The sequence below is a fragment of the Pseudophryne corroboree genome, chromosome 2 (genome assembly GCF_028390025.1).
Source record: "Pseudophryne corroboree isolate aPseCor3 chromosome 2, aPseCor3.hap2, whole genome shotgun sequence".
Lineage (NCBI taxonomy): Eukaryota > Metazoa > Chordata > Amphibia > Anura > Myobatrachidae > Pseudophryne > Pseudophryne corroboree.
The window spans coordinates 186,915,898-186,926,685 of NC_086445.1; the positions used below are offsets into that span (position 1 = coordinate 186,915,898).

The 10,788-nt window shown below is 41.2% G+C and overlaps 2 protein-coding genes across 2 annotated transcripts in view; one reads left to right on the top strand and one right to left on the bottom strand.

The window, feature by feature from the left end:
* The window catches only part of TARBP2 (TARBP2 subunit of RISC loading complex), a 155,931-nt gene extending 154,723 nt beyond the window's left edge, over window positions 1-1,208 (top strand). Inside the window, exon 9 of the mRNA XM_063952146.1 lies at window positions 140-1,208. Within this exon, the coding sequence (XP_063808216.1) occupies window positions 140-297 (158 nt within the window). The 3' untranslated portion in view covers window positions 298-1,208. The remainder of the gene's footprint in view (window positions 1-139) is intronic.
* A 3,183-nt stretch (window positions 1,209-4,391) lies between these two features.
* On the bottom strand, window positions 4,392-10,146 carry NPFF (neuropeptide FF-amide peptide precursor). The gene is made up of 3 exons (XM_063957059.1): window positions 10,013-10,146; window positions 8,413-8,534; window positions 4,392-5,202 (listed from the first exon to the last, which is right to left on the bottom strand). The coding sequence occupies exons 1-3, from the start codon at window positions 10,136-10,138 to the stop codon at window positions 5,082-5,084; spliced, it is 369 nt and encodes a 122-aa protein (XP_063813129.1). The 5' UTR covers window positions 10,139-10,146; the 3' UTR covers window positions 4,392-5,081.
* Window positions 10,147-10,788: the final 642 nt, after the last annotated feature.

Genomic DNA, 10,788 nt, shown 5'->3' on the forward strand with positions numbered 1-10,788 from the left:
ACTGCATGCAACGTCCAGGATACTACATTTACCTCTTCATCTACAGGTTATTCTATAGTAGCTGCGCAGGGATTTGAGTTTTATATTGCATTTCTGTGTGTAGCTTTAGTCAGTCTGTCTGCATTTCCTCTTTCCCCAGATGAACGCAGTTTGAGCGGCCTGTACCAGTGTCTTGTAGAGCTCTCCACCCAGCCCACAGCTGTCTGTCACGGCTCTGCCGCTACAAGAGAAGCAGCCCGTGCAAATGCTGCGCACAATGCTCTGCAGTATCTCAAAATCATGGCTGGCAGCAAGTGAATGCGGTGGTGCAGAACCTCTTCCATCAGTAACGACAACTCACCTTATGTCAGCCATGCAAGGACTCAAGACCTGAAGAGCCTAAATTGCTAATGTGGGTAACGTAAATACACCCCTTAGATTCCATCAGCGGCAGCTTGCCATTATGAAGAACCATGCTCTGTCCTGGCACTGGTGAAATCGGTCATGGTTGTTTTCCTACAGACTTGCGTGTTGTCATATCTTACATGAAGTGCTGTTAGAGCGGGAGTTTTTTTGCTTTTCAGAATAAAGATACCTCATAAACATTTCCTTGGGAATCATGTCCAAGTACAACTTGCGTTGCTCAGCTACCATCTTATTGAGAGAGACGTTGGCTGGCCTGGGATGGAAACGCTCTGGCCGATTGAGCATATATGATCTATTCCCTCAAATGCATGAATTCAAATTGTATTAGGCACAAAGACTTCCTTATTTATTTTTCATTCTTTGTTCTGACATGTGTCCATCTTCAGTGTAACTAATATTGTAGGTGTGGGTTGAGTATACTAGCAAGAAAGTCATTTTTGTCCCTGAGCCCCATCTATTACCCTAAGGATACAATAATCTTCTATTCAACCCTGGGAAAAGGGAAGGATGTGGATATGAGAACTACTAGTTTGAATGTGGAATGGATCCTTTGAGCAGGAAATGTAAAATCTAATGCAATTTACCGAAATGTATCGGAAGAATGTTTGTTCTAACATCTATGATTTGGGATTGAGCACCTGTAACAAAGGAGAATTCTATTGCCTGTCTTTTCCTATGTTAGTGCCTCTTTCTTTATACAGCATTACTTGTGAAACACAAAGATCACAGGGTGGTGTTACATCAGTGCTACTCCATTTTTCTTTGTAAAAAGTTTCATACTGAAAAATAAATGATATTAGACATACTGTGTTAGACTCTATTTTATTTTATAATTATAAGTTAGAATGTTAATGCTTCCTGCAATTTGACCATTGTGCTGGTGGAAAGTGAGCCAGCCATATATACTGAAATAGTCACCAGGGAGTCTTGTGACCACATAGTAGCACATGGCTGTAAGTCCAGCGCTTTTAAGCAGGTAATGGAAAGAAATATCAGCAATTAAAAAAACTAAATAAGTGTGTGTGTGTGTGTATGTATGTATGTATGTATATGTGTGTATGTATATCACGAACACACACACACACACACACACACACACACTGGGGTAAAAAAGTATTTGGACAGCCACTGATTGTGCAAGTTGACCCAATTAAAAAGATGAGAGAGGTCTGTAATTTCCATCATAGATACACTTCAACTGTGAGAGACAGAATCTGAAAAAACAAACAAACCAGGAAATCACATTGTATGATTTTTAAACAATTTACTTGTATATTCTTGTGGAAAATAAATATTTGGACACCTACCAAGCAATGCACAAATATTGGAAAGCTGCTCAATCAGATGTAATATCAGTCAGGTGCTAAAAGGGAGGGGTAATTCTGTGTAAGAAAAAACAATTTGTGTTCCCTAATGCACACTGAGTAATAATACTACATAATAAATCAGATAATACGGAGATCTTAGGTGCGTATATCTGCAGATATAGGGTTGATCCCACTACGAATTTGAGACTGCTGGTTTGATATACTCCAGTCATCAGACAAACCATTCACTCCGCTGGTCTTCGTGGCGTACCTATAGGTCTTCACACTTATCAGGGTAGACCCCGGCATCACCCACCATCGTGCACACTCTCAGGTGCATCCCGAGTTTGTCTTCTATTTCCCAGTTGTATGTTGTATTTACTTTACTGACCAGTGTATATTTATGTCAGTATGTCAATTTTGTGTAGGCAGAATGCCCAGTAGCCTTGTATTTATGTACTTGCTCTCTTCCCCCCCCTCACCCCCCCCCCCCCCCCGGTCCCCATTTTCCCTTTTTTCTTCTTTTTGTATCCCCCCCCCTTCTATTTTGTGCTATATAAAACTTCAATAAAAATCAAAAAAAAAAAAAAAAGAAGAAGATGTACATTAGAAAGGTCGACTAGCTTGACAGCATTAGGTAGACAATCATTATGTCGACAGGGTCAAAAGCTCGACACTAAAAATGTCAACACATAAGTCAACATTTTTATTTTGTGTTTTTAAACCTATTTCACCCAATTTAGTGAATTGTGCCCTCTCGCTGGCTTGCTTCGCTCGCCATGCTTCGGGCTCAGTACACGAGGTTACTAAATGTAATAGTTTGTGCATGAATAGTAAATGCAGCAAAAGTTGTAAAAACTTGAAAAAGAACCCTAAAAGACGCATGTCGACATTTTTCATGAACAACTTATTTGAATCCTCTCACTATCCAGAACACACTATTATCAATCCAGCTGGGTACACACCTATACAGTCCTGGGCCTGAGGACACAATATCGGGTGATTGGGCTGATGAATGCATAGGTGTGCATACATCATTGTTGGAGTAGTGTTGGCCAATAAGTGGCATAAAATGCTCCTGCAATGGTTGGGATCTGGAGGTTGCCTTACAGGGGGTCAAGCTGGGGCCACAGTACTGATTATTAGGAGCCTTTACCCGATAAGCCGAGTGATTGCAAAAGTGTCTAGCCAGCTTTAGAATGACACAGTGCTGTCACCACATTATTATTGCCATTCAATAAGCCTCTTTCAAGATATTCAACTCCCTTATAAGAGGGATATAGCAGCATGTAGACCAGGCGTGTCGTGCGCTGGCTTGGTGGGTATAGAAGTGTGCTATAGGCCGTCTGCACACATATCATTCGTTGCTGTCATGGGTAAAAGCAGTGATTTATCTGAGTTGCAATGAGGGATGATTATCGGCTTTCGGGCCAAGGGTGGCAGTATTTCTGAAACCGCGCAATTTGTGAACTGTTCGCGTGCTGCTGTAGTGAAAGTGTATCATGACTGGACAAATGGCACCACTGTGAATAACCAGTGTGAAAATGCGGAGCACCACGTGCCATTGATGTGAGAGGTGGACGTCCGCTACGAAGGAGCGTGAGGGCTGACCAACACACTACATTGGAGCAGTTCACTGTCAAAATGAACCTGGGACTACCAGACATGTATCTAAAATGACACTTCAGCCCATCTAGCTACTGTCCATGTTGCACGTGGCGGTTACTCTGCCTGTTAGCTGGTGGTCATAATAATGTCACTCGACCATGTAATTAGGAGCTAATCTCATATTAATTATTTTTTCCTTTATATTTACAATAAGCGATTTTAACAAATTATAAAATCATCTTTTCGATTCCCCTGTTTCTTTTGTCGTTGATATGTATTTATAATCAGGACAGGTGGTTCTGTATGCACAACAGTGATTAAAGACACAACATACAAATAACCTCAGGCTTATGTTCATACATTGTCAGTCTAATTTCCACTACTGGAGAAAGACGTAGAGTTGTCTTCTGTCCCAAATTTCCAGATTTTAGAGATGTGCTGTTCGGTATATCGCAAATGTTTCAGTACACATTAAATGTACAGTTTCTCTTGTTTTACATTGTGAAGACACAACATACAAATAACCTCAGGCTTATGTTCATACATTGTCAGTCTAATTTCCACTACTGGAGAAAGACGTAGAGTTGTCTTCTGTCCCAAATTTCCAGATTTTAGAGATGTGCTGTTCGGTATATCGCAAATGTTTCAGTACACATTAAATGTACAGTTTCTCTTGTTTTACATTGTGAAGATCAATTGTTTATAACGTATCTATCCAGATGGCTAGCCATAAAATCATATTATGTCCGTGTTCTGTAAACACATGGTGGAGATTGTATTACACAGTGTTCTGCGTGACGTACATAGATTCACCTGCTTAGCAGAAAAGTGGCAATAGAAATTATTTAAAAATGTTACAAAACTGTAAGCAGCCATTTTGTGGTTTGACGGAATATTCATGAATGCACAGCAGCCTATCCATTCACATTGAGCTGGTGATACCACCAATAGTGCTCGTTCCTGCTGTGCTTTCGAAGGCTAATTAGATATTTTAAACTAAAAGTGCCACGAATCACATTTGTGAGACAAAATGTCCGCTGATTCCGTTCCGCTTTTAAGGTCAGTTGGAATGGAAGAAAAAACATAATCGGATGACCACTGTCTCTCTGTGTGCAGACATTTTCTGGCCGCACCAATACTGTGGTATGGGGCATACATGTGTGGTCAGACTGGGTATAGGGGCCACCATTCTGTGGCACAATTGTGAGGTAAAGCATGAAGTGTCTCAGCATCATTTGCTGACAGAACCAACAACCAATATGATTTGAAACTAATATGGTAAGTCTTCTTTATTTGATTAATATTTACTATTCAGGAATGAAGAATAACATTGCACAAAACATGAGAAAAGCGATTATATACAAGGGGTGGGTATTACATCTCCTTGGTGAAAGTAATGTAATGAAATGAAATGTAATAAAAGTAGTGTTTTATCTAACAGCCAGAAAAAGTACTGTATATTTACAAAGCATTTGACCATTCAAAGATGCTGACCAATCACACATTGGCACTGATTGACTACATGGCAATAGACTGATGAAAGCTGCTTGCTGATTGATTGATTGATTGATTGACTGACTGACTGCTGTGTGTTACTGTTCTTCAGCACTTTTTCATAAAAAAAAACCCACATTTTACATGTATATGTATTGGTACTTCATATATATATTCTTCCCTATAATCAATAAATAATAGTTTTTTCATAGCAGTGAGGATGATATTTATTAGCAGGTCTATGTGATTGTACATTGAATTGTGTTTTTATTTTTTCCTCCCAAAGCGTTGGGGAACAGCCATGCTCCAGAACTGTGGTACTGAGTCCCATCCCCGAGAGTGGATCCTGCTGTCACCTAACATGGAACTGCGCTCATCTCTGCCAAACCTTCAACAAGAAGAAAACATGGACTTTCAGAAATGCTGTAAGAAAGATTCTGTCTGCAAACCATTGAGATGAAGGTAATCTCTTTCTTCATGTTTATATGCCTATTACTATGATATTAGTGCCACACTGGCTGACATTTTTATGTTCCCCTCTGTGGTATCACAAAGGGAAAGTCTAGGTGCGAGATTGCCCTTTTCACTGGGGAAGAGGTTGGAATTAGTTAGGCTGGTGTCCCCTTCCAGGACTCGAGTAGGGATGCTTTTGACGATGAAAACATAGATAGTCATGGATAACCATTGATGGTTTTGTCATCGGTGGTTGAGGTCAGGGCATTTGCAGATGATAGGATCCGCCGATGTGCACAGGCAAACTGGAAAGTACTGGAACTTGCACCATTCACTGCTACGGATGTAAACCATTAATGGACAGTGGCCATCCCTAGACTCATATCTCCTGGACATTGTAGGAAACTAAGCCAGCATCATTAGTGCTATGCAGGGCAGTATTTAAGCTAGACAGTAGTGCCCAGCTCATATTATAGTATGTGATATTGTTTTATAATATATTTATATACCCTGTTTGTGACTGCTTCTAACTTTATGCAAGGAACACTACATGCCTTATGATTTAGTACCAATAATTGAAATTATTTAGCATTATGAGAACCTGATTTACATGTGATTAGAGGTGCTATCACTGCTGCTTCCTTTGAAGTCTATTACAAGCAGATGCCTCCTTCTGCAGTAGTGATCTGACGCAGCATCGGATCACTGATGCTGCACAAGCCGCCCATTGCAGAGGCCAGGAAAACTCTGTCCAATGACTGGAATCCCTGCCCCCTTACCTCTTCACAAATGGAGGCTGTCACTGCCCCCTCCCCGCCCCCCAGATGGCAGCAGACTGTCAATCACTGACATTCTGCTCTCATACTGCATCACAGGACCCGTTCGCATGCGCAGAACGTGTCCTGCTCATGCACAAAGTACCAGTATTCGGTACTTTGTGGCACAGGTCGCAGCTCCAGCCACATGTGAATTAGGGCCTTTATTATACTTTAGAGGAGTTAGCAGTCCTAAAATAAGCAGTTTGTGACAGTGAGGCTGTGGGGCATATTCCACCCAAAATAAGTGCCACCCCACACCCATCTTTTGTACACAGGAAGCTCTATTAAGTAAATGTAAAGCGATATGTTCATTAAAATTGAAGTACATATTTAAACACAGACTTGGTTTGATAGTTATTTTTTATGGAAAGATTTGCTTCTTTATTATTGCAGCTGCAATTCATTTATACAATTTAGTCTAATCAGATTGTGCTGCTGAGAGTGGACCAGATGCAGAGATGTGTGCAAATGCCTCCGCAGTTACAATTTAGTACGCAGCAGCTGTGCGGAAATATGCAAATGTTGCAGCCGCTGGGATGTGTAAACCGACCCTCCGCTTGTGTATGAAGACGCAACCATCGGACGCACAGGGGTCGATAATCTGTCTTCTGAGTTGCCCTAAGGCTGCGCAGATTGATTAATGGAACTGAGATGCCAGAACCTTATTAACTGTATACTGGATCACAGTAGCAAGCCATTACACGGTCCCAAAAAGGTTGCAGCATGCCTGCATTTTAGTAGCTGCCCCCCTCCTGTTACCACCCACAAGTGGTCCCTGACTGTCAAGCACTTTGGAAATAAATCCTCATGGCAACTGACAATGCAAGGCCATCGCGGCACATGCACAATACAACTCCATTACATGCACACTTGTGCGGTGACAAAAAGTTCACTCCACTGTGCAAAACATCAACATTTTGTACATCTCAGATCAGGCCCAATGTGTACTGAGAGTCAGTAATTCCTGAATGCAGTGATCAGGGACATCTTAACAGCATTTTAGGCCCTGGGCAAAGCAATGCACTGGGGCCCTACCCACCCATTCACGGGAATACATTAAAAAAACATAACTTACCCCTCCTGCAGTCTCTTCACATACTTCCATACTGTGAATGGCTGTCAGCACTCTGATTGGTGGATGGCTTCAGCTATCCACAAATCAGCAAGCTGACAGCCATTCACTGTCTGGCTGCAGGCTGGAAAGCAGGTAGAGAATGTTGCCTGGCTGCACTGATTGTGAGTACTAATCAGAGCGGCTGGGCTGCATTCTCTACCTGCCCCCCATGAAGCTCCATAGGCCCCCTGGCCCAGCCAGCCCTGCTCAAAGGCCGCTAAAATCGAGAGGCCCTGGGCATCTGCCCATTGAGCCCATACGTTAACATGACCCTTGCAGTGATTCCAAGATTATACACCAGGGAGAAAATATATATATAACATTTGATTTTAGTAAGATTGATTAACAGAACAAAGCACTATCTATAGACATAAATCGTTTTCTTTATCATTGTGTCCATTGACTATAAACAGCTAACAGATTTCCCTTGTTTTGATAGGCTTAAATATTTTTCAGAGTAGTTTTTGACCCAGTTTGTTGAGACAGATCTAAAATTAAACATTTGCTATCAGTTCTCGAACTTTAGATAGACTACAACATTTCAGTAAACCTGAAATTTAAGCCCAAAATACAGAAATGTTGACACTTTTCTAAAGGCTAAACATTAATAATGCTATAAAATATAGCTCATTTCAAAGTTTATTTTAATGTCCCTTGTTTTAACTGTGAGCTCAGTCTTAGGACCACAAGGTTGGCCACGGCAGGAAAACTCAATTAGATTGCTGCCCCAGAACTCACCTACATGTGAAACACCTAAAAGCTTCCTGAAGCTACTGTATACCTAAGTGCTCACATACAGCATCCCTTCCTGAGACAGTAAAGAGGGCAAGTGGAGAAGTCGCCCATTGCTACCAATCAGGTTCTAGTTATTTAACGGACTGTGCTAGGTAAATGATAACTAGCATCTGATTGGTTGCTATGGGAAACTTCTCTGCTTGTCCTCTTTAGAAGGTTTGGCTGTAAATATACTGGTAAAGATAACAGGGAGGCTGAAATGCACCGTCTGTTACTGCCACCAAGGACTTCTCTCCCTGGCCAGAACTCTAACTCGCATGAACCCATCTCATTCTTGCAAACTAGATGTATGTCAATTAATTAGGTAGCTACAGGAGACAGAACATTAAAAGTTAATGATTGCCAGTGGGGGGGGGGAGAGATAATCTTAGGACACATGAACACACGGGATCCCTGGAAATAAAGACATTTCAGTTACCTCTGTGGCTGGAAATTATGGAAGGAGCTGCGGACATTCCTGCTATGTAGTATGGACTTTAGCAAAGAATTTACTGCGGCTTTCTCATCAGATAGAGGCTGTGAAGAGACACTTTCATCCATCTGCAATGTAAGTAAGACCGCCATGGTAAGCAAAGACAATGGCAACACTCATTTTATATATATATATATATATATATATATATATATTACATATTCCTTTAACTCTGACACACAGTCATGGGCTGTACGAATACTTGTAATATGCTCAGGTGGCTCGTTCTCTAGCTAGGACTAGTAGTTCTGTGTGTGTCTGCCAATGCTGTACAATATCACTTCTAATTCCCAAACTTGTTGGTGCTGTGACAGATCTTCTGAAACTTCTTGATAGTTGAATTTTCCATTTCATAACACACTAAAGTCAGAATTATATATTGTAATACATCAATCGCCAGCAAATATGAGTCCCATACATCTCTCATATAACCCCATCACTTGGAAAGTGATCAAATGGAGAGAGATAAAGTACCAGCCAATCAGCTCCTAGCTGCCATGTCACTGGCCCTGTTTGAAAAATGACAGTTAGGGGCTGGTACGTTATCACTTTCCTTTTTTTCACTCTCCAAGTGATAAGTGCAAAGATAGTATTCAGAGGAACTCTGCGCAAAATATCAATGGTGCAGCTAGGTTCTATATCAAATAGTGCCTCCCCACTGCACTAACACAGATATATACACTCTCCAAGTGATGATGTATCTAGCCCCTTGTCTTTAAAAGTGACGCATGCGTGTCACAAGAAGGCCGGGCTTATCATGTAGCACTGCAACATTTGCAGAACTGTTCAGTAGTGATTATATATGCCCATCTGTACTTTATATATGAGATATTTCTATCATCTAATTATTTCAGATCCTCAAGATGTTTTTTTTTCTTCAGATTTTAATTATCTAATCACTGTTTTTTGTGTATCTACTTTGCACACCTGTATGATTTCTTTTGACCGAGTGATAATTATATATAATATATTTGCTGAGTTATTTTATTGACTTCTTCAATTCCAAACATTGTGTTACAGGTCTTTAAACTGGATTTGAGAACTTGTTTTTAGTGTCTTTGTAAGCCATCTCCCCCTTGTATCACTTGTGAAACAAATATGACCCCTCTGGAATAGACTGATTACCCCATTTAGCATTAACCATTCAAATCCAGAACTTAGATATCTGTCTATGTAGCAATTATTGAAGGATTTTTTTTATGTAGATGAGCAAATCAAGTATGGATACCGTTTAGCTTAAATGTCACATGCATCCTTGAGCTGGAATGGCTTTTCTAAAGACTGACCACCAGTGCTCTCAAGTTTGTCAGGTGGTTCCCCTGCTTAGCAAAACATCACCCCCACCACCAACACCAACAACAACAACTTGTATTATTTAATCTGGTCTGTGCCCCTCATAGCTGCATGGTTGATTGCCTTGCCTGCTTGTGCGGTTCTCATGTTTGATGTGATAAGGTGACTGCTGAGATAATGGCTTCAAAATGTAATTCTTGAAAAAATGTGATACAAGAAAAACCCCAAAAACATCACTTAACCCGTGATTTACCTGTGACTCTAGGAAACTTGATGGCACCTCCATGAAGTTTTCTGGCACCTCGTCAGCTGTCTGGTATTGCTGGGTGCTTCTGGCACAGGACAGCAGTGTGAGGAGCAGAAGCACAAGTATCTCCATGGCTGAGTGTGTGAGGTGTGACTGGCCGGCCACTTGTCTTGTCTTTATATATAAGATGGGAACTCCAGGGGGAGGAGCCAGCATCCTTGCAAGGTGGATGTGCAGATTAATCTGCCCAGGGTGCAGGTGCCAGTGTCACACGTCTTTGTCACTCTAGGACTACTGAGATGTGGCTCTGGGGATGTCCTGTGCATTTTAAGTACTCCCTGGCGTGTGAGCAAAACTCACCTCAATGTTATTACTGAGATAAATCCAGCTAAATTGTGCATTAACCCCCTTTGTGAATACTTAATTGAAAGCTGTTTGTCCTGCTAATGCTCGTGGTCCCAGTGGATGGACTCTGTGAGTGATTTCTTCATCTCTATCACATAACAACATACATTTTCCTGTAGAGTGAATAACTGCAGCTAAAGCAGAGCGCAGGGGATTGTAGTTGTCGTCTTCTATTATGTTGGTATATTTAGTAAAGTTTGCCTGCTGCGATACACAGGTAAGAACAACTCATAATAACACAAGTGAAGTAAGTGGTTTGTGGCATATCCAGCAATGGTACAAGCAGACTCCATCCTCCATTAATGGCTTTAATGCGGTCTAGTGTCATAGACAAATGGGACCCAAACATTGCTGGAAGCATTGCTCTGGTTCTTCTT